At 30.5% G+C, this 26,084-nt stretch overlaps 1 protein-coding gene across 1 annotated transcript in view; it reads left to right on the top strand.

Moving 5' to 3' along the window:
• Positions 1 to 26,084, top strand: part of LOC129988892 (uncharacterized) — a 77,077-nt gene that overhangs the window by 16,327 nt on the left and 34,666 nt on the right. The window contains exon 2 of the mRNA XM_056097176.1: positions 21,399 to 21,693. Coding sequence (XP_055953151.1) covers positions 21,424 to 21,693 — 270 coding nt within the window. The 5' untranslated portion in view covers positions 21,399 to 21,423. The remainder of the gene's footprint in view (positions 1 to 21,398; positions 21,694 to 26,084) is intronic.

Genomic DNA, 26,084 nt, shown 5'->3' on the forward strand with positions numbered 1-26,084 from the left:
GATTAAAAGCTGAAGCCAGCACCTGCAGCAATTGATTCGCAGATGAATTGCGGCAACTGCCTCATATTCAGTAAACCCATACCTCACTATCAATAAATCAGATTTAACACTCATTAGTTTAGATAGCGAATTTGTAGAATAAAAAAGTTTGGACTGAGGGGCCTTCTGTTTCAAAGACGAATCTTTGTAAAATATATATAAATAATTATTAAAAATGGTTTATTAAATTAAAAAAAATTGTTATTATATATAAAAATTATTACAAAATTAAATAATTATTATAAAAGTTGATTAGAAATATAAATTTAAATTATATGTTAAAAAAATTGGTATCATTGAAATGATAATCTCTTAAATTTCAGGCTGATGTAAAAATTATTTTTGTACTGTAATATTTTTCGCAATTATTCCACAAAAATCATAAAGTTTGCTTAATTTTTAATTAATTATAATTCTAACTGAAGTTTTAAAAAAATCGTTCCGAAGTGCATATTTTTAAACTCCAAAATATATATGTGTTAAATTTGAAGCTCTAGATCAAACGGTTTACTGTCTTCATCTTCATATAAAACGGTGTGTGTGTCTATGAAGTGGCAACACACACAAACGCGCATATATTCGTCTTTATTATAAGTAAAGGTAAAGATAAGCGTTAGCAGACAATAAGTTTTATTCAACTGAAATTGCATATAGTCAGGTATGCTTTCACTTTCATTGGTAACGATGTCAATGGATAAAGTGGATAATAAAGACGAAAGTTTCTGTGAGAGCTGACCACACACAAAAAAAAACATCAAAAAACATTAAAAGAACATCAAGACACCAGACCATTCAATATTTAGCTTCAAACTCAGCACATATATATATGGATTGTGAGAATATGCACTTCGGAACGATTTTTTTGGATTTCAATTAAAATTAAGCAAAATTTAGGCGTTTTTCTGAGATAAATTCAGAATTACTGTACAAAACAATTTTTAAATCATCCTGAAACTTAAGAAATCATCATTTCAATGATACCATTTTTGTAAACATATAAATTAAATTTATATTTTTTAGTCAATTTTTCAGAAAAAAAAATTAAGCCTATTTTCCAACAATTTATTTCATACAAAGTAAAAATGAAATTGAACCTGAACAAGCAGATTAAGTGTGCATGGGAAAAATTATTTTATAAGACATATGGCTACTGCGCGTTGACAAACGCTGAAATTAAATGATTAAATTAATTCTTACAGCAAATTAAAATCAGAAAAGTGTTCAGAAAGAAAAAGTTCAGCACATGTCTGCAAGAAATGAAACAAGCATAAAATATGATATTTTCCGGAAACATCGATGTAAGAAAAAGATTATTTTGAACTTTTAAATTATCTTTATTATTAATTCAACAATTCTGTAGTATTTAAGGCTTTAAACTCAAATTAAAAGATTAAGTGAACTCTCAATGTAAAGTAAAACTAAAAAAAAGTGTAACTTTCAACACATGTCTGTAAGAAAAGGAAAAACATGAATATATATGATAAATTCTAGAAAGACGAGTTCAAACATCTAACGGAAAGAAAATGATTTAAATGAAGTAAAGAATAATATTTTATGCTGTTTGAGTCAATTAATCTCGAAAAATTTCTCACAATTTGGATCAAATTTTATATTTAAATAAGGTTTTACTTTTTAAATTTTTTTAGGTGCCTTATAGATAAGAAAACATGCGATTTTACACACAAAAACACAAACACATTTTTTATAACTAACTATTAGAGCCTTTTTCAATCTACGCTCATGTTGATAAAGTCATATAGTGCCATCTCGTAATTATTTGTGGTACTTGCATTGTTGCCATAGGATGATAACTTATTGGTCCCTCAAAATTTTGTGAGATGTTGTTGCTTGGTGTGAGATGAGGTAAGATTGAAAAATATTCATATGTAATGAGTATGTGATTCGTATCTAAATATTTTCTCAAAAAAAAAAAAAAAACTGCCGAGCGAAGTTTTGTCTCCCAGATAATGTTACTAAAAGTACGATCTTAGATCACTCCTTTGTCCATCTTAAAGACCATTTGCCCATTCAGCGACCCGGGTATCCTCACGACTGATTCAAAATGGAAATTAATGATGAAATTATTGATTGCCCTAAAATATTGATATTCCACATTTCATAATTTAGTCACATTTGATCGTAGAAGGTAGAAACTTTTATTTATTTATTTAAAAATCAACGTTTATTTAACCATCAGCATACTTTATATTTATACATTTCGCATTAGAAATAGTAAAATATTTTAAGGAGATACAAACATCGAATCCGAATCATCGTAATCTGATAATGCTTTAGTCTTTGGTCTTCAGCATCTGTATTGTTTTTAAAATTTAATCTAATTTATGCAACAGTGTTAAAACGCACACTTACAAAATAAAATATATTTGATATCATCACTATGCTTATGAGCATAAATTCAGTGAATAAAATAAGAAAAGCAATGTTGTAATGTATATGTAATTTTTTAAAAAAAATTATTAAAACTAAAGAAAACTGAAAAGCTAATTTTGCGAAATTCAAGTGGCATAAAAATAATTTTCGTGCATTTATATGCTCCGACATTATTGAAGAAAAATGCTATATTTTTTTAATTCTATTTTACTACTCAAGAAGTACTACACAAATGCTAAATTTGGTAGCTGTAGTTCCTATCAAGGGCCCTACGGGTTTGATCGGCTGAGCATTTTGAACGATTTTTCCTCATAACAAATGTCGCATAAACAATTTACTGATAATGTTCCAATCCATAAGCATTGTTATGCTTAAAGACGGTTTGCATTGAGCGAGGATAGAACCTGGGACCTAGTGGCTCGCAGCTCAGTAACATGACCACAATACAAAAGCAGTTGCTCGTGTAGCGTGGCTGTTAACTGGCTTATAAGCTTTCAATCACAACTGTAAGGCCGAGAATCATGAGGGATAAAAAGAATGGATAATCGATATATTAAGTCTTGTTTAGACAATATTTTCTCAAATAGTTGGTCATTATGCATCGTTGTTATAATCATTGCAAATTACTTCCTTTCTGTGCATTCATCATAAAATAGAACACGTGCTGAAAATTACGCTTTCCTGGGTTTAGTTTGTTGTAAGAATTAATTTTAATCCTTTAATCCCAGCATTTATCAATGTGATGGCAACACTTTGTTAAAAATTTTTTCCCGCGCATGCATAATGTGATCGTGCACGTTATTGTTGGAAAATATACTTAAAATATTTTTTTAATTTATTAAAAATGCAAGCCTAATGTACATATTTAAAAATTGGTATCGTTGAAAAAATAATTCTTTAAACCTTAAAATGATGTAAAATTCATTTTTCTACTGTAATATTTTTGGTTATAATAGCTGAAAAACGTCAAAATTTAGCTTAATTTTTAAATAAAACTGTAATTAAAAATTTAAAACAAAGCGCTCAGAGATGCACTTTCCAGCCCTTCAAAGTATATGTCCTCTAAGTGTGATAGCTTTAAAACAAACGGGCAAGCCTGTATAGTGACAACACAAACATACGTATACACAATTAATCTTTTTTTATAAAAATGGGATTAAATTTTCGGTTTTGTTTGTGTATTTTTATCATAATCTCAGAGTTTTTCTGTTTTGCTTCGTGATCCATAGATTTGATAATAAACTAATTTAAGTGAAACTAAGAATATGATAATAAGCCAAGAATTAAAATATTTATTCATAGAATAAGACGATTACTAATTAAAATATTTAATATTCTTCTAAAATATTAATATAAATTAGGCCTGAATTAGCTTACTTTTAAAAGTCAAGAATATAAGTAGATAATTTTCTTGGATTTTGATATAATTATTCAAAATTTAGATGTAGATTTCAAGAAAGTTGCCCAATTTTTTCTGGTGGTTTACTCTTGATGGTGCAGCGTCTGAATGGTTTGATTTGTGGTAAAGACTTGCATATGTAAAAATAAATAAACAATTAAAAGTCCATCTTTCGCAGTCAAGTAGTTCGAAAAACGGAAAGAGGTATCACCTTTAATGATTATTATTTTATTAATATATTAAAAATGAAAAAGAAGAAGATAATAAATATGAACAACTTTTTTAAAGCGTATTTATTGGTATATTAAAAAGAAAAATAATATTTTTATTAAAAATTTGGTATTAAAAATAAACGCATAAAAGCAAAAGGCTCAGAAAATAATAGGAGGAAGCTATAAAGCCACAATGAATATCTTCAGAAAAAAAAATCCCAAATATTTATTATATAAAAATTAAAATATATTATAAACTTTATTGCCATTTCAATTTACTTTCAACTTTTCTTACATGTTCTTCACTATTTTGCGATATGTGTTTACGCTTAATTAAGCTCACGGATTTTTAACAAAAGGAATTTCTTTTTCTAATATACTTATAAAATTGATATTTTCCTAAAAAATGTATCATTTAAAGCTTTTTTAAAACCTAAATTTTAAAGTCCAGACTCAATATCAACGATTTTAATTAATTTATCTGTTACATCTAGGCTTATGACACTCAATCACAATTATTTTTGTTTTAATACTTCGAGAATTCTTAAAGAACAAAGAATATTATTTTATGTTCTATGCTTTATAACTTCTAATAATTCGAATACACAGAAAGTCATTTAGAAGTCAGACAATCAGTAAAGAAAAGTATTCGACTTCCTTATCAAAAAGTTCAATTAACGTCTTCTAATTAAATGACAGGACAGAAAATCGGAAAATGCCTTCTTTCAGCAGTGAAATTCATTATGACTGATTTTCTCTCTTATAATTTGATTTTCATTTGACTTACTTTTCCTAATTTATTTCTTGTTTATTTTTATTTCTTTCTTGCTTTGTTTTCTTTCATCAAAATGCATGATCTAGAGAATATAAAATCGTAAAAGTATTGCTTTAATTAATACTAACTATGCCACACAATTATTTATAACGTTCTCATTACTTCAATATCGGATTACGGACAATTGTAAAAATTACAATAGGAATTCTTTTTTATAAACAAATTATAACTTATTATTTTTAATTTATAAGCTTAGAAATTTTTTATGATAAAGTGAATTGACGAAGAGTTCAATTTTCAAGCCTGAAGCATTGTAACATAATATGCTTCAAGCTTGAATCGTCTGCTTTTATTTTTTTTTTTTTTTATAATTTACTCGTAATTAATAATAGCAATAATTTGGGCACAAAAATATGTATTTAACTTTATCTCAATTCTACTAATTAAATTTACTATAGCATTAATTTTAAAAAAATGGAAAATATTAATATAAAATATATTTAGAATATTTTTAAAAACTTTAATTTAAGATTAGAAAAAAAATTCTATTAAAATAAGATAGTTGTTACTAAATGATTTATTTATATTTAGAATTTTAAAGTTGTGCAAAATGCTTTTTGTTCAAAAAACGTTCCGAAAAAAATGTTTTAAAATTTTTTAATTAAAAGTTTGATAAACTCTTTCTAAGTGAGCATCATACACCTAAGTAACTAACTACGTTCCATATTTGATACTTCTAGGTTCAACATTGTGCGTTTTCTAACAATTTTTGTGTCCTGCAAATTGTATTCATGCATTTTGAAATTTAAAAATATTAATCTGACCTGCAACTATTATCAAGTTTTTTTTAAACCTTTAGTATTATTTTTTATTTCTTTTTTCAATGAATAAATAAATAAAATACGCTCATAAATGTAGTCCTTAATCAACTATATATTCCAACATGCAAATGGCCTAGTGAGTTAAGCCATACCATGGCGTGAATAGATGAGTTTCATTCTTAGACAGTACTCGTAAACATCAATGTTCAAAAGTTGACTCTGGAAAAAAGTTGCCAACTTTAGCAATGATTTTTCGTTACATTACGGTTGGGTCATCTGCTATACTTTTTCGAATAATTGAAACACAAATGCGTCCATTTTTTTTCTGAAAATTTTCTAGGAAAGCAACATACTCTCATATATTGGAGCTAAATTAATTTAAGCATGGATCTAAATTTTACGTAAAAAGAATTTTTACGTAAAATTTAGAATTTTATGTAAAAAAGAGAAAGAATTTTTTTATATATCTGAAAAGCAAATCCTAATAAAGAGAGATTTGGTTGAAAGGGAAAGTTTACGAAAGTTTTTCTCGTAAGAAAACTATCAAAAAGAAGATTTTAAATTAGTGGAAAATCCAGCTGGAATGATTTCCTCCAAAACCTTTTCGCATACTCTGTAATAAAGATGTTATTCCAGAGAACGCCTTGAATAGTATTGGCGTACATAATTACGAAATCTTTGGCGTGAAACCTATCATATCTTCCTTGGCAAGTTAATTGGCGATTAATTCCTGGCGTGCAGTCAATAGTATCCGAATATCGAATTTGTGTTTTAGGCAAATTTTTCTCCACCGATTAAAACAAAAATTTTACACACAGCAACACTCGTAGCCATAAAATCACATACCAACTTTTATAAATTTAAGTTATCGCATTTAAATGTTTCTAAAACTATAAACCAACAGGTAAACTCTTTGTTGGAATTGGCTTAAGATATGCATATGCCTATACTATAGATGTTAAATCTATGTACCAAGTTCGCTATGTTGCTCTAGATGTCTTCCTTTTGTAGTTATCATGTTAGCTTTTTCTCGAACAGGCAGACAGATAGACATCCTCTGAACGGATTTTGCTCAAAATTCGAATATATTGAAGAATAGAAATCTAGAAATTCTGTCTAAAGACCGTATATCAAATTTAATCCTTCTAGATCAAAGCATTTTTGAGTTATCTTTATCATTGACAAACAGACGGACAGACATTTTTTCAAAATTAGGATTTTCGAACTCAGGGAGATCTAAAACATGGAGATTCGTCAAAATTTCGCGCTCAAACGTTTCGTCGATTATTAAGCTTTCTCTGCACTACGTATACGAGAAAGTAAAAAAAGACCCGAACCACAATACCAAAAAGAAAGCATTTTTAAGTTGGTATAAGTTGATGGACAATTGATAATACTAAGGAGTCCACATCAATAACTAGGACTCGCATAATGTAGCATGCTTTGAATACCTCAGAAATAATTTTAAAAGTATAAAAAAAATTACAAGGATTTGAAACTCATTTAAAAGAACGAAATATCTGCATCAATGTAAAATTATTAAATAATTGTCATTAAAATCGTTTATGGAAGCTTGAGAAAATAAGATTATAAATAGAAAATATATTGAAGAGGCTTATTACAAATATGAGGAAAACTTTAAAAAAAGTTTTGGCCTAAGTGTATTTGAATGGGTAAAATAACTGAATGTTAAGATCATTATGCAAGATTTTACATTTACAATTCGCATTTACTGCGGTTTTGGAAACACTTGCAACACCTTTAATCTTCAGGTGGTTACTTATCTCCAAATAGGGGAGTAATAGAGTAAAACTGATCGAATCCTAGATTTGTAATCAGTCAGGAATAAACAAAGGCCATAGAGTAGACTAAGACAGACTTCAGGTATTTCCTAGATAATCCAAGGTCGCTTTAGACAATGGAAATTATCTCAGATATTCCAATCGCTTTAATCATGATTTCTAGACTTATAGATTGAGCTATAGATACTAGACTAAGTTTTATTGAAACTATTAATATAAATCATTAATCCGCATTTTGAATTGCATCTGATTTTATAAAAGATGGTAGACAACTTTAAAACTTTATTTTTCAAATATTAATCATCTCATTTTTTATTGCAAAAAGAAACTATTCATATTTAAATTGCAAAAGAGAATTGGAAATTCTAAAAATAATATTTCCCCGATTGCCTAGTCGCATTCAGTTTTTCTTATTTATATCGATAATTAAATATTTTGACGCATCGGATGCTATATAAAACTATATTTAAACTTTGTCAGGTCGTATCCTCTTTCCAGACAGAAATATTTTTGCAAGGAAATATTCAGCCAGAAAAAATCTGCTCCCATTCCAAAATTTGCAAATAATAAAAATTATAAAATATTAATTTTTAACAAGGAAATTAAAATACATTTAACATAATTGTTTCAGATTTTTAACAGAAATGTTTTAAATAAATATGAAGCATTTCATTATTTCGCTTAAAAAATTCGCTTCATTATTTCATTAAAAAGAAAATGTTTTTAAAAAATTTCAAGAAGCGAATATTATTCTAAATTCTCACTTGAAACCGTCAATTATAGATTTAAAAAATATAAAATTCCATTACAAAAATATATAAAAATGTGTAATTAGGTAATGAAAAACATAAAAATTACATTTTGTTCTGAAAAAAAAATAAAAATTCGTACCTTCTGTCGATTTATTTCCCGGTAACAATTTAGTTCATTAACAAAAAGTTAATCCCTTTTTATCTGCTGAAAACTTTATTTTTTGAATTTGATTAATAATAATTGCTCTTGCAAATTAATATTCAATAAATTAAAAATTTAAAAAGGTGATTGATTCAAATAAGTCATTTAGATTTATAATGCATTCCCTTTGTTATACTCCAAACCCTATCATTTAGTATTTTTTCTTTGAAATACCTTTTCCTCTCAAACTTATGCTCTCCTACGTTAACTCACGAGTCCCGGTGATTTCAAGTTGATTAAATCATGCAATTTTAAACTCATTATCTCAAATTCTAGACGCTCTAATTAGAGATAACTCAACTCATTGCGCTCTTAAATCTTTCACTTCGAGTTATTTCGTATCTTTTTAAGTCAATTCATTAGATTAATAGCTGCTTCTCACTCGATATATAGTATTTCATTTATTTTATAGAAGTTAGAATATAAATTAAATACAATCTACCAACTTTATGAAAAATAAAATTTGTTAATATAAATATTGTTTCCGATTACTTCACTTCAAATCCACTACTAGTAAGTCCGTAAAGTCACCGGGTTCATTTGAAGTGGGTGTATGATGTGAAAACAATCAGCAGACCTCAATAGAAAACAACAACGACGTTTATTTAACACGAACACTAATAAAGACGGCAACTATGTACGGCCGAGACGAACACACAGCAGCACACTACAACAGACCACAAGTAGTAATTCGGTAGTAATAACGATCACAGCACACAAAGCGGCCAGACAGAATTCAGCAGGAGAGGGACTCTTCAGAGCTTCACTCTATGGTCTCTCCGAACTGCTGAAATTCTCCATTGTTTCCTCGCTTTAGCTGTATCCAACTTCCGACTCACTACTACACGACTGGTTACTCCACACACGACACGGTGCTGCTTCCATAATAGACACCAGGACTCGGCACACAGCTCAGTTCAACAATCGTTTGAGCTCCACACAACGCTGGACTATTCCACCATTGCTTTGTAATCCGCTTGAAGACTCGTTACTTGTCTGCGACTCCGTCTGCGATTCATTGCAGTTTGAAACTGCCGTCTTTTATAGTTCACGGTAGGCGGACCGAGAAGGTTCGGGACCAATCAGGCGTATCTTGGTTCCTATTGGATGGATCGCTAAAATTCTCGACGATTCCAGTAATATCTATTTTAATATCTAGCGCCAAAGTCGCCAAATTTGTCGCCAAGCTCTGAGATCACTGATATGGCACCCGATCAGCACCCACAGGGCTCATCGTAAAACGATCTTTCCAGTGATTCAACTAACCTAGCACACCAAGTTTCTTTTTGGTTCTTTATTTACCGAATTATTTTACAATCAATTTTTCGAATTTATTTTTGAACCATCAGTTAAATTTTGGCACAATAAACCTAGAAAGAAAAAAAAAAATTTTTTTTTTCTTAATAAATTAAAATAATTTAATTAATTAAATTAATAATAAAAGATTTTTAGTGTTATTTTTTAGATAATATCTACTGCTTTCTATTGTAAAAAGGTTCGTCGTATTATTTTATTTATATACTTTTAGAAGAAATAGTCATTTTGTGAAGATATCAGCCGGATTTAAATAGTACTTTAAAGTACCGTCGGTAAATAAAGGGTTAAAGAAGAAAAGTATTCAACGTCTATATAACATAACCAGCTGTTCGTCTACGCTATTAATAATATTAATTTACTAATGTCATCTTGATAGTATTTAATTGATATTATTAATATCATAAGCGAATTAATAATATTATGAATCACATTTTATTGCATCGAATGAAAATATATTGGATCTCGCTTACTAGTATAATTCGGGGACGAATTATGCCGCGGTGGCCTGGTGGTAAGGTCTCGGCTACGGAACCGGAAGATTTCAGATTCGAGGCACAATTCCACCGAAAAACCGTCGTGTAAGCAGATCTGGTACTCGCTAAATCCGTCCGGGCCAAACGCTGGTGTGGTGTGATGTGGATAGAGGGGTGCCAGTTCAGTAAATTTGACCCGCGGTTCAAAATTACGAGGTCCGGCCGAAAATAGCCCTAGTGCTGCTTTAAAACGGGACGTCAATGTAACTAAACCAAACCTGAATTGTGCTGGTTAAACGAGTATTTGACACGATAAAATATAATTCATTGAAGTTGGTTGACGCTAAGGAATTATTGCTATTAAAATGATCGGGAAATAGCTGGTTGAAGAAAGCGGCTAATAATTTATTAGTATCAGCAATAAGAAATATTTAGTAATAATATCAGCATTAAACATGTATTCTGCTTATAATCGAGTACTAGAGCTTCTTTTCGGTTTATTTCTTCTCATTATTTTTATTCTTTAGGAATGATACAATGTTAAATTTTTTAAGAATAGAGGCGGGAAAAAATAATAAAAGTGGTAAATGGTTTTTAAAAAATACAAAAAAAAAAAAAATCACAAAGTTTTGTATATGCTTATAAAAAAGATATATTTTGAGAGACAAAATAACTACGAAAGAGGAATCCAAGTGCTAGATAAATTGTTAGTATTTTTTTTCAAAAACAATAGTGAATTAAATTAAAGAAAAAGCTTTACTATGCCAATAATCATGAACTTCTTCAACCGTAGCTGAATCTGAAAGAAAGCAAGAAATAATGCCTGGTTTACACTCTGTCAATTATAAGACGGCTAGTAGGCAGCGAATGCGCAAAAGGGGACTGATTTATGTTTGCACAATTTCATAAGATAGATTCAGGCATTCCATGCTTGGCTATAAATTGTCTTTTTGGCGTCCTTGAATTTCTCATTTTTTTATTGTGTATCATATTAAAATGATGGATATTTACACAAAGAAACATGGTAAAATAAAATAAAAAAGGTCAACATACCTAAATTAGGAAAACTATAGAAAAGAAATGGCAAATAAAATGAAAAAAAAAACACCCACAATCTTGCATTAGAAAGAACAAAGAGCAAAAAATGTTGAAATTAATCTATGATTAATCTATTAATTTTGAAGTGAATGATCAATTTTTAACGCCAAAAAAACCCACCAAATTCTACAAAAGCATGTGCGGTAAAAAAAAAAAAAAAAAAAAAAATCAGTACAGAGGCATGTTGTTTTTCTGTCGGGACAATAACTTGCCATCGACCGAACGGTATTTTTCAACCTTTCTACGCATGCGCTGCCTACTGGCAGTCTCATCTCTCTCTCTCTCTCCATCATTAATTTACTACTGCAAACGAAGTGCTGAATTAAGAAATACCAGCAATTCTTTTTAATAGAAAAAAAAATATATAAAAACACCAAATACAGATGGAGTGGATTTAAGAAATTAATTATTGAATTTCTATTAAAAGTATTTTATCCTATACATAAAAATATGTATTTTTTGTAAAATCTTGTTATTAATATCTATTTCCAATTCAATTAAGGAAATCTTATAAATGCATGTATTAAAATAAGCCCACACATCTATGAGGCTTCTTCAGTTCCAACTTCACAAGTTCGATTTGCCATTTTTTTTTTCTTGTTTATAATTAGAAATTTAATTTTCAAAGAATCCATTATTTATTTATTTCGAAATGCATTGAAAACACACAAAAACTAAACTCGTTGTGTCCTTATACTGCAGGGCCGCGGTGGCGTGGTGATAAGGTCTCTGTGGGCTGCAGATTCGAGACCCGATTCCACCGAAGAACCGTCGTGTAAACGGGTCTGGTGCCCGTTAAATCCGTCGGGGCCAAACGTCCTCCCGCTAGTTTGGCGTGGAAGAATTGGAGAGGGGGTTGTCAACTCAGGTGTCTTTCCCGTCATCTGATGGGGGTCCAAAATTAAGAGGTTCGTTTCAAAACAGACCTGGTGTTGTTTTAAGAACGTGGCGTTGATATAACTAAACTAAACCTTATACTGCATATTAAATCCTGTAATTAAATATACTGGTAATATGTTATTTTTATTAACGCCGAATCGAAAATTACAAAATATTTGTTAAAGCATTAGAATATATTTTTTTGCCATTTCGATCAAGCGCTATTATTATTTTAACCAGTTTCCACTCCTTTTTTCTTCCCATTCTTTACTAACGCAAAAAGTTTTGCAAAACGTTTGTGCACCTTTAAACAAACTTATACGATAAACGAGTCCATTATAAGAGTACGATAAACAATCCATTTTTAAGAGTGACAGCTACGCAAGCATTAATTAAAAGATGCATGGTTAAAGATATAAGAGGACTTTATCTTATTCTCGCTTTAGAGGGAAAAGAGAAATGAGACCAGTACCATTGAATGACGGGAACATGTCATCACAAGTACATAATATATATTATAAGTCAATCATAATTTAATCCAGTGTTTCTCGGAATGGTCGATATCTTTCCCCGCTGGGTGTGACTGAGTCATTAGAGGGATGTTATGTGGTTCATGAGAGTTATGATGGGATCATTCCGTTGTGTTTGCTCATGTTGAATTACATATTATGTTGCCTTAGGACAAAGACAATTTACAATAATACCTGGGAAAAGCTACCAGTTGTATCATTATATTCAGCTAAACAATTCTGAATGTGATTTTTGTGCAAGTACAAGTATAAAATTTAACAAACAATGAATTCTGTTTTTTATAAATACTAAACAAGATCGACTATTTAATATTAGAAAATTTTAAAAAATCATCTTGGATTCTTGTCATATTGTATTTAGTAGTCGAATAATTCTTAGATTAAAATAATGGTTAAATATCCACGAAACAGCTGATTGAGATACTGGAAAAAATCTTTGATATTATAATCCCATTTAAGGTTTTCATCAGCGATAATTTTTTTATTTATCAATATTTGCAATTATTTTCATAAAATAATTTAAATTGTATTTTTGTTTTCATGCTCTAAATCTACTGATGTTGAATTCCTCAGAAACCAGATGCAAAGATGCTAGATCAATTATTAGTTCCTTCTAACTAAATTAATGTGCGGTTCCTCTATCTTTTATCTTTCGCAGGGCTGTAACGTCATTTAGTTATTTGTCTGGTAAACTATGCAGATATTAAACAAATTCCACCGTCTTCGAGTTTCAACAATGGAAAAAAAATCCCGTTATCATATAGCTGATGAAACAATGAAAATGATTTGAACTTCAGGATAACAATGTAATCCATTTTTGGTAATTAGCTGAAAATATTTTTTTTTCAAAAATTGCTAGAATTCAGTAAAAAATCAGGACCGCTGTCATTAAATTATTAAAAACAATTTTTAAATTTTAAAATGGCGTAAAGCTTTATTTTTTGTGATAATATTTTCAAATGTTATCATGGAAAAACTGGAAAATTCAGCATAGTTATTAATTAATTAAAATTTGAAAAACCCCTCTCTGATGGGCGCATTCACCTTCCAAAGTACGCATGAGTCAAAGATAGCTGTAAGTCAAATAACCTGGTCCAAAGAGCACCAACACATCATCAACACATATTCATCTTTATTATTAGTAGAGGTATTGGTTTTATTTAGTTTAATTTCGTTTATAAATTAACGTTTATTATTTCTTAAGCTATAAAGAGACGCAATTATGCACTGAAAGAGCCGCGTGTTGCTGATCCCTGCTTCAAAGGATCATATCTGTCAGTTAGAACATGTGGTTTAATACTAAAGCAGCAAAATTCTAATCATAACTAAGCTCTTTATTACCATACATAATTCATGCATCACTTTAGATATTTAAATCAAGATTTTGGTCATTACATTTGACGAATATAGTACGCTGAAGTCTTTAAACCCCGAAAACTAATATAATTCCGAAATTTTTATATTAAGTGACTGGTTTAACAAATTAATGCGATTACCGTAGGCACAAGTTAAGCCATTAATATAATCGTGCAGTAGCTTAATCTTTTGAGTTTGTGTGGAAGGGACCATAATTGGAAGAGAAGCTCAAATTTCCAATAGAAATTCTCTAAATCTTCTTAAAAGGAGAGCAAAAGCTGCTAAGTTATAGCAGTACGTAGAATCCTTAGCCAAAGCATAGTGATAATCTCAGAAAATAATCTGAGGTGTTTCTAGAAAAATCAAATTTAAGAGTTTAAAATGACTTAACTAATTAATTATTAGTTTGTATATGTGTTTTCAATTGATAAGTTCTCCGTACTTTCTCAGAAGTGTTGTCCAGTTTGCTGAAACATCGAAACAATGTCACCTTTCGTGAACAGAATTTGTAACAATTCTGTTCATTTGTTCGCAATTTAAACTTGCGAAGCAAAATTGATTGAGAATGTTTTCCATAGACATTCTGGTTTCTTTCATCAACATTCTTATCTTTTAAAAAAGCCTGAAAATTTTTATACTTTATACGGCAAAGAAAAAATTCTTATACTTTATACGGCAAAGAAAAAATCTTCCAGAAATATTAGAAATAAAATTATCATTGCAGAAATGGTATTTCATTATCATTTTTGATTTTGTGATAATTTGTCTCTTTAATTTTCCAATTTGTTATATTCTAGGTATCACCGGTGAGATATTTTATGGATAAAACGATTTAAAAACAGTTTTAAGTTGTTGTTTTTTAATCATTGTATTAATGAAACAACTTTGATTATTGTGCTATTTTCTATAATTCTCAATCCCTTTTAATTTAAAAATACGCTAAATTGTACATTGTTTTTATTGGTTACTAAATTGGGTATACTATTTTCATTCATAATGAACACGCATGTAATTAATATAGTAAAGAAAAATACATATAGTAACCACATTATAACATGATTTTATATAATACGACCAAGAATTCGGATTAGTATTATGCTGTACAAGAACATACAACAATAATTTTTCTATTATGTTTAAAATAAATTTAGTAGTTTCATCATTTTTAACCAGTTGTTTATACATGATCAACAAAGGCAGCAATTTTTTAAAAAGTCGCATCTCAGAAATAATATGCGATTTTTTTATTACAGTATTTAGTTATGTTATTTCTTATTACGCTAAACGTACATGTATCCATCGTATTTTCCAGGAATGTTGGCGGCAAAATAGGTAATTAAAAATTAATTAAAGGTAATTATTTATTGAACACTAATGGCAGCCTGAATGTAAAAAGCATCTTTGTAAATAACAGAACTTTGTAAAATTATATGCAACGTTTTTGATATTTTTGTTTCATAGTTGTATAAAGAACATCGATTAAATATATACATATATATCTTCAAATTCATGTATTAGGTCCAACATTTAATACAGATGTATATTTCTAGTTACGGATTATAAGTCGGATATAATAAATCTAGTCACACGTGTTTTTGATCCACCTTGTAAATAAGGCCAAAATGACAAATTGCCGATATATTTCCAAAAAGGGATTTTCGGAATTACGATAGAGCATCATTCAATTGAATCTTTTATGCATTATTTGATATTGAAAGTCTCCTAAATATGTAATTTTTAAATTTCGAATTGTGATACACATTTAAGATGTCTTATTATAATAGATTTTGCCTTTATCCTGATCAATGTGCACATGATTATCTCTAATTTTCTCAAGCCCCCTAACTTAACAGTCACGAGTTACGATAACTTGATACAAATAAACAGCATGCAAATGAATGCGGTCACAAAAATTATGTAAAGATGAAAATGGACTCCTTTCATCTAGAAATATATTGAAAGGAGAATTTCCCCTCATACCCTACACTAATTCCTCATCTAAATTCCTAAGAGTTAAAGTTATAAAAATGAAAGAAATAGGAGAAGCATGCATTGAACAGTAGCTTTCCAACAAAAGGATCCTAAGCTTTGATTAGAAAGGAGTTGAAGTTAGGGGTTGAAAGTCATTTTTCTGTTCCTAATTTCTGAACAAATGTAGCTAATTTTTCAATACAAAAAGAACTTTTATACTAAGACGAGGATTCGCCCGATTTGAATTATTTTTTTATCGTCAATTGTAAAAAAATATCGAAGAAAGAAAAATTACCACATACACACAGCTACTATTTTCTCTTTTTTGAATTGAATGGCTCATCTATAAACTCTGCCGAGATTTTCACACTCCTTGCAGTATAACCATTGTCCCATTATAATGAATAACATTCCTAAAAGGAAACTATCTAATGTGATTACATCTCTGTGTGCACATGGGGCCGCGGTGGCCTGGTGGTAAGGTCTCGGCTTCGGAACCGGAGGGTTTCAGGTTCGTGACCCGAATCCACCGAAGAACCGTCGTGTAAGGAGGTCTGTTGTACATTAAATCCGTCATGACCAAACCTCCTCCCGCTGGTATGGTATGGTGTGGTGTGGAGAGGGGGGTGCCAGCTCAAGTGTCATCTTCGTCATCTGACCGCGGTTCAAAATTACGAGGTCCGTCCCAAAATAGCCTAGTGTTGCTTTAAACGGGACGTTAATGTAACTAAACCAAACCAAACTAATATCTGTGTGCACATAATATCAGTGGAAGTCAAAAGCAGCGGGAGTGGTCTCACTGAAATTTTCTCTCCTGCTCTTCTATAAAAGTCTTCTCTCCCTTCTAACAGTTAAAATTGTGGACCACGGAGAAGGTCTTGAATATTTTGTATTACATTAGCGAACAATAGTTACGAAATATAGATCTTTGGCGTGAGTCTAACGTTTTTGCTGAATCTATCGTGAGAATATGCGTTTTGAATGCCTTTATTCAGGCTGATTATAATCAAAATATGACACAGAAATTTGTAGTCACAAGTTCACATGTAGAATTTCATTGCGTTCCCATGCATGCAAAAGTGCAGACCAATAAACGGTCAACACTTTGACGGATATGGTTTCAAAGTTGAAAAAAAAAAAACTAAATTTTAGATACAGAACCTTTGTTGCAAGTTTTATCTATTCTTTATCTACATTACTTGAACAGGCAGAGTTCGTGTGAATACAGCTAGTTCAAAATTTGATAGAAATCTACAAATTTGGTGTTAAGTCTACATACCAAATTTCTTCCATCTAGTTTAAAGAGTTTTTGAATTATCTTGTACCAAGAGAGACAGACAAAAATATCAAAAATATGTCTACTTTTTTATTTATTTAGTTCAAGAAGATCTAAAACACAAAAAATCGTCAAAACCACGAATTCGAATTTTTTTACTGTTACAGTAGTTTGTATAATAGAAAGTAAAGTTGTTTCACTGTTATTTTCGTTGACACCATCTTTCATGTTACTTTAACAAGCAACCATTAAATTTAAAATATCAATTGGCTAATTTCCTTAAAATTTCTTTTCAAACAACGTGTATCTTATTAATATGAAATTTCTCTCAAATATTGATATTTATAAGGGACAAAAACAAATTATAATTTTTCATATGAAATGATGCGAATTAAAAATCTTTTTAAATAATTTTTTCTTAACAAAAATGGATAAGATTTGGCATAAAAATCTTTATCTTAAAAATTTAGTTCTGTTTGATGTTTAAGATAGCCAAGTAGCGTTGATTAGAAACATTAGTTTATTATTATCAGTTTAGATAAGCATAAATGTTAATAAGTGCATAAAAATATAGTAGCAATTTTAAGACATGAGTCACCTGCCTTTCTGAAGTATCAGAAAATTAAAATTTAGCTTCCATGTGTTTTGAGCTAAAAGACAAATATATATATATTTAATAAAAACTCCTTTTAAAAGTAGTGTATTAAAAAACAGATTTTTTTTAGGTTTAAATTTTCTACTTCGTAAGATTTAATATGTTATTCATTTTTCTAAATAATATAGAATCTTAAAAATCTGTTTTTTACAAATTAAATGTTTGACTGATTGATAATTATATTCTGAAAATTTTGAAGTAGTGTATTATCATCGGAAAAAGACAAGTATAAATTTTGAGAATTGTAGCTCAGTGAAAAAGCGAGCGAAAAAAATCAATTACAAAATTTCATCAACCAGCATAAAGCATTTCAAATTAAATAAAAGTAAGTAATAAGATTAAAAAGAAGAGTTGAAGCAATTTTTTTCTATTCTCCAAATGTTGATTTAGATAATCATTCATAAAGATAATATTAATAATATTTAACCAACCTATGTGCCTTTTAGGATTTCAAAATTTCATTGGAATATCGATACAAACATCTTCAAAATAGTTGGTAATACTCTGATGATTATTAGAATTCCATATCCGTCTTATTGAACTAGGAATGCTCTGTATCAAAATTAGTTTCACATTTTATAATAACTACTCTTCTCCTTTTTAAAAGAAAGAATAAAGCAGCTCTCCAAACAAATTCTAACAACTCCGTACTTTCTAATCCTAAAAACAAAAGATTCACAAGCATTTACCTGGAAGACAAGACGTCAAAAATAAAATTATTTGTTCTTAAAACGCGCAATATCTAGAAGATGGAAGTTTAAGAAAAAAGAGGAACTCTTGAAACAAGGGAAATATTTTGTTACATACAAATAAAATCAGGCTTGAGATATCGGATTGATTGTTAGAAATAGTTGAATTCAGGTTAAACTGGAGAACAAATCCAATTTATTACAAATAATTGAAAAAAAATTAATCTTTTCTAAGCCATGGAATTAAAGCGACTGAATCAAATAAGGAAAATAATAATGGAAATCTATTTCACGAGATTAGAAGTACACACGGAAAAGAGATTCTATAGAATTCCATGAGTAATTCATTGCTTTGATTAATATTGTGTTTATTTTTGCAAGACAAACATTCGTATTATAATATATGGCTATTACTTGGAGTAAATTTCAAGATTGTAAATTGGGTCTAGTTCTAATAGGAAAGGGGAATGAATGAGAAATAATAAAGTCGACACAAAACATAATGGAAAAACTTTATAATTCTGTTCTATCACGGAAACTGGGGTGAGTTATAGTAATTTTTGGAAATATATTTATATTTTTAAATGAATTTGTGATTCCTTAATTATAACTACTTTTTTGATAACTTAACTATTTATTCATAAGATGCATCAAAAAATATTCAAGAATTTTGTTAATTTAAATACCAAAAAAAATTTCTCAAAACTTGATATGAGGAAAGTTTTCTTTCCTCATATCTGATGCAAGTAGGGATAATAAAAACAACAATATGCAAAATTATTCTCTCTTAACTACTTTTTTACTAACTGCCTTTGGCATAGGAAACCAGATATCCAGTTTTGACCAAATCTGTCAGGACAGTTGACCGCGTCTTGATCGGAACTTCCGCATATGCATGCAAATGCAAACGCAGTTGTCAAAACCTCAGGGCCTTAAATAAGTCAGCCATCTAACTCTCCGACCCTCCACGAAGGCACACGGATTTAAACCATAAAAACTCAATGACCTGACCGCCGCAACAGCAACATTGGCGGGAACTGTGGTTGGGTCCTAAGGACCGCCACCGGCCACAGTACAACTCTCCCCGAAGGAAGTACGTCCCATCATCGATGGGAGGAGTCAGATCCCCCACCTATTAGTATACCCTCCAGGGTGGCGAGATCCAACCACCATGCCGGAAGCATCTCATCATCATTTCGAGGTGTCCCCCGGGGGTCTAGGGCCTTAAATAAATGAAATTTTAATATGTGATTTTATGTCAAAAATTGTAGTTCTATGTCAACTTTTGGTTTCAATCACTCGGAAAAAATAAGTACGCAAAATAAAAATTCAGTTTTCAGTTACTTGTGTATTTGGCGATTAATCCCAAAGATCACATGATTGGTTGAGTAAAAATCCTAGATTCAAGCTAAAAATCAATAATTCATTGTTCAACTATTGTTTGCCAATGTCATGTAAGGCATTCGCTGTCTTACTCAAGATCCATATTTTTTGTGTGGAAGAGGTTATAACACCTTTAATGTAGGGTATATAAAAAGTTTACTGTAGATCATTTTCGAGAGTTTGTAATTCAACATAATTTTATTTATTTTCTTTACGACACTGAAATTTAAGTCATACAACTAAAAAATCCACAGAAAAAATATTATTATCCATTTTACTAGTGTAAATTACCATAAATTAATATAATATGAATTTTTCTTATAGATTTATTTAGGCGGTGTGCAAGAACAATTCGATAAAGCTATTTTCTTTTCTTAATATAAATGCCTGATTTTTCTTTCATAAGCGTAAGAAACATAAGCATTCTGATTGGTTAGCTATGCAAGCAAGGTGGCGAAATTAAGTAAGGAATAAAATTAGCGAAATCGAGAATATCTGAAAATAAAAAGCGGAAGGGGACAGGAAATTGTTGAGAATTATCTAAACATCATGAGCTTTCAAATGAAATCACAATAGGTGAAACTGAGCATCTAAGAGATTCTATAACGTTGTTGTTTTTTCCACCAACATAAAGAATGCATAGTGAAGTTGTATTTTTGAGATTTCTCATAAAAATGGAAAATCGTTGGAGCATCTAAATATTGTTGCGAAAAAATAATTCGAAATCGGTCATGTGTATATGCGATGAAATCCAATATCAAATATAATTTCTTCATTCTATACAATTGCATAGTAGCATTACACAGTGTAAGCGTACACAAGAGAAGCGGTGTACAGCAGCATATCAAGCGTGCACAGCAGCAATAACAGCAGCATATCAGCAGAAAATCATTATTAAACAATTTCAATACTTCAAAGTGCTCAAAGAGAATTCACTAGACACTTCGCTCAACTACTCGCTTAAACTCAACTTGACTACACTACTATTCGCTATTGACTCCTCTCATCTGCACAATTCTGCTTTTTAAATTCATGTGACATTCTGATTGGTGACATCGAATGTTCTTGCACAAAAGCAGGAGCTCGAGTCCTAATCGAATCACGAGATTTTCGAATTTTCTGGGTTCATTTGTCGACAAATGAGTAGTTGCCAAGTTTGTAGTCAGGACATTCATTCATCATCCGTTAGAGCAATATATACAACCCTCTTTCTTATCAAGAAATGAAATGCGCAGGGAAGCAATATTATAAGTTTTCATATAAAGCAAAAATTGGTGAAATCGAACTATTGGGTGAAGCTAAGAGACTAGTTCTTTGGGTTTTCTCATTTATTTTAAATATATAGATTATTTATGTTTGTCTTTCTTTTCTTTTATAGAAATTTAAATTCATCAACATCTGCTATGCGTGGTTCATGGCTTTTGATGTTCTGCGTAATCCAGACAGGCAGTCTCTTTCGATTCCTGGACGGATCCCTGCACGGATGGATTGAATCAGACGAACCGACGTGCGAAGAGCTGAGATCGTTCTGGAACACTCTCAATCGTTCGGTGAAAATGAGTGAATTCACAAACGAGATTCCATTAATACCGTGGGAAGTATTCTCCTACATCAACAATCACTCTCAGAAATCTGGAAAGAAAAAATTTCTGCGAACTGCCAACCCCATGCAGGTAAGAAATTCTCAAATTTTATTTTCTAGCTAATTAATTAGTTATCTATTTATAAAGATTTGGGAAATACAACTACTTATAAATCTGTGATATTTATTGATTGGCACATTTGATCGTCCAAATTTTCCTTTCAAGCAAATTGCTATTTACCAAATCTTTATGAATAGGTAACCAATAGGTATAACATATTCAGCATATAATAGCTTTTTCCTAATAAGTTTCAATAAGAAAAAACTTTGCAAAATTTTGAGAAAGTTTTTATTTAAAATCTTCATATTTTTACATTTTTTCTCAATTACTTTGGAACATATGATGTCACAAAATCATATTTACATCACTATAAAATTTAAAACATTTGCTGTTTCAATAAAATTTCAAATAATTTTATTTTCATAATTTTTTTCCGAAATCTATCTCTTTCTCTATATATATTAGATGACCCAGCTAACTTCGTACCGCCTAACAATTAATGAACAATTTAGTTACACCATTATAACTCAAGAACGACTGTTCCGATTTTAATCATATTTGACTTGTTATAATAATATAAGGAAAAAAATTCAATAGAATTACAAAAATAAGTATACAGTGGCTTGTCAGAAAGACATTTTCTTTATTCAATCTATATATACATTCTGGTTTATTCTCTTGAGCCATTCACCTTCTGATATACAACAATGTTTGTTTTGTAATCAGGCGCAAGAACAAATAAAGCGGATGGTTTACCAACTCGTGAACATTTGGTTTGGTTTAATTGTTTTTTTTATGTCGCAATGGCCAATACTGGCCAAGCTGTGCCAAACTCGTGTTAATTTAAAATACAAAAAAAATTTATTCATTACAGTAAGGGGATGCAAAGTTAAAATACCAAAGTGAAAATAGTAATTAGATATTTTGCATGAAATTGATGTGAAGTAAAAATGAAAATACATTAATATGGTAGGGTTCGCTAATTATATCTTTCAAATTTGCATAATTTCTGCCGAAATATTTTGTTCTTAGAAAGCGGTATTTAGAGCATCCACAAATGATATGCCGAACTGAAATTATAGTACTACATTTTGCAGAAATTGGAGCTGTATCTGAATGAAGTAAATGCTTGTGAGTAAAATAAGTATGACCTATGCGAAGCCTTGCTAACACGACACTCATTCTACGACTGAGAGAGTCATTCTTAAAACCAGAAATAAATGGTTCGATGGAATGCAATTTTTTATCAAGTTGCGAGTCCCAAGTACGCTGCCATATACGAAGCAAACATTGCTTTAAAATTTGATCTAAGTCTTGAAATGGAACAAAGGCTTCTTCATTTGAATGAGCCGTTTTTGTGGCAACATCAGCTTGATCATTCCCAGGGATACATACGTGTCCAAGAATCCAACAAAATAGAATATTAAAATTATGATCCAGCAATTTAGAATATAGTTTTACTGTACTGTGCACCAAAGGATGACTTTGTCTAGATAAGTTCAAAATTGCTTCAATTGAACTTTTTGAATCGGTATATATGATCCAGTCTTTCTTTGATAATAGTTTTATCGCTCTTAAAGCAGTGTAAATGGCAAAAATCTCAGAGGTAAAAATAGAACAATGTTTGTTTAGCTTCCTAGAAAGTACAATGTGGTCAAATATTACAGATGAGCCAACATGGTCACCGATTTTGGAACCATCTGTAAAAGCAATGCCGTATTTTTCAAAGGATTGCCTATGATCACAAAAATTATATGTAAACAGATGGCGCAATTGTAGATTTTGGCAGCTTATTAAAATCATTAATAGTAAGAATGCTTTTGCATGTCCAAGAGAGAACTTCGTCTTCTTTAGTTAAAATGCCAATGTTCTTTAGGTTAAAACTATCTAAAAGAGGACGGATTCTAAAAGCAAATGATGGAATAAATGAAATATTTTTCTCGTATAACTGTGCATAAATCGGATTTACGATTCTGTCATGTAAAGGATGTGATGGATTCTGATTTATTTTTAAAAAAGTGTTTGAGAGAAAATATCTGGCGTCGTAATTGTAAACCTGGTTCTTTAGTTATAATGTATAAGCTTTGAACAGGAGAAGTTCTAAAAGTTCCTGTTGCAAGTCGGAGCCCCTGATGATGTATTGTGTCAAGCTGCTGCAGAATAGACTTTGCTGCTGAATCGTAAATCACGCTACCATAGTCTAGTTTTGATAAAATCACACTTTTGTAAATTTTTAATAGAGTTGAAGTATTGCAACACCACGTTGTATTTGACAAAACTTTAAGAATGTTGAAAGACTGAGCACATTTTTTCCTTAGATGAAAAATATGAGAACGGAATGTTAGTTTAGAATCAAATAAGAGGCCTAAAAATTTAACGACCGATACAACGGAAATGACTGTGCTTTTTAACTGGATTTCTGGGTCGGGGTGCAAGCCACAAACTATACAAAAATGAGTTCATTTTGTTTTTTGAGTCTAAAGAACTGAACCATTTTTATCAGACCATTCCGTTATAGATTTAACAGCAGCTTGCAATTGTCGTTCGATAAAGGACATGTGAGTATTTGAGCAAGGTATTTGAAAATTGTCGACAGATAATGACCCATGAACATATGGTGAAAGTTTTTCCATAATTCCATTAATTTTAATAATAAATAAAACAACGCTTAAAATACTACCTTGTGGTACCTCTTCATTTTGAATAAAATCATCAGATAAAACATCATTAATACGAACATCAAAAATTCTTTTCTGAACAAATTTTTCAATAAAAATTGGCAATTTTCCCACGAAAACCCATATTATGTAAATTTTTTAAAATGCCATGCCGCCAAGTACGATCATATTCTTTCTCCATGTCGAAAAAAATAGATACTAGATGCTTTTTTTGTAATGAACACTTCCTTGATGGCCGTTTCCAGGATTAGTATGCTACCTAAAGTACTACGACCATGTCTGAATCCACTCTGAAATTTAAAGATCAGTTTCTTCTCTTCTAGAACATGGATTAATCTAGAATTGATCATTCTTTCCAGAGTTTTACGCAGGCAACTGGTAAGGGCTATAGTAGGCCTATAGCTCGATAGAAGCTCTAGATTTTTACCAGGTTTTAGAATGGGAACAATCGTTGCTCTATTCCAGGACATTGGGAAAACATGTTCATTCCATATTCTATTGAATAAAATTGGAAGCGAATTTAACGAATTGGAACTCAGATTTTTTATCATGTCATGATGAATGCCATCAGGTCCAAGTGCTGTAGGATGCGAGTTCTGCAATGCTCGCTTAAGTTCATAAAGCTGAAAATCAGAATTATAAGCATATCAAGCCAAGGTATTAAAATCGATTTTCCTTTTTTCTTCTTGTTTTTTATAGGTAATAAAGCTTTGAGGATATGATTCTTCATTGGCTACATTAGCAAAAGCTGTTCCGAATGTATTCGCTATATCTTTTGTATCAGTGATGGAATTTCCATTGTTGTGTAAGAATGGAAGTTTCTATGATTTATTGTTCCCTAAACTTTTCCTAACTTTTTCCCACATGCGCTTGGAAGACAGATGTCTGTGGAGGGAGCTAACATATTTTTAGAAGGAGTTATACTGACACTGTCGTCTAATTCTTCTAAAAAAGGATTTAGATCTTTTAAAGGCATTAAAATTTGTGATGGTAGGATATCTTCCGAATTTATCCTAAACCATTCTTTGAGCTTTTTTAGCAGCAACGCAATTTTCATTCCACCAGGGTTTGTAAAACCTTGGTAAATTTCCAGATGATTTCGGAATGGCTATCTCTGCACCTTTTATCAAGCATTTTGATATTGAATTTACTGCATTATCAATATTTGACTGTTTTACCATATCTTCTGTAAGTTCGGCATGAGACCTAAAAAGTTGCCAATTGGCTTTGTCAAAGATAAAACGCACAGGTCTTCTAGGAAGGCTAAGATCAGATTTTGAATATTTTAAAATAATGGGAAAATGATCACTGTTGAATAGATCATATGAAACTGAGAAATCCCAATGGAGTACAAGTGAAGGTGAGCAAATGGCAAGATCAATGGTGTGAAAAGTTTTATTTGCCTGATAAAAGTAGGTAATATTTGAATCATTTAAAAGACAAAGAGAATGGTCATCGATGAGTTTTTCTATCTATCGACCTCTTACATTTGTATCTGTGCTACCCCAAAGCGTATTATGCCCATTAAAATCTCGAAGAACAATAAAGGGAGCTGGTAACTGTTTGATAAGATCATCAAGATCTTTCTGGTGAATGCTGTCATAAGGCGGAAGTTATACAAAGCAGATGGTAATTACATATTTGATCTGAATTTGTACAGCTACAGCCTGTAGTGGAGAAAGAATATCAATATTCTTGGATGGAAAACAGATGTTTGTGAAAGCGGCGACACCTCCTGAAGCA

The sequence above is a fragment of the Argiope bruennichi genome, chromosome 10, assembly GCF_947563725.1.
Source record: "Argiope bruennichi chromosome 10, qqArgBrue1.1, whole genome shotgun sequence".
Taxonomy (NCBI): Eukaryota; Metazoa; Arthropoda; class Arachnida; order Araneae; family Araneidae; genus Argiope; species Argiope bruennichi.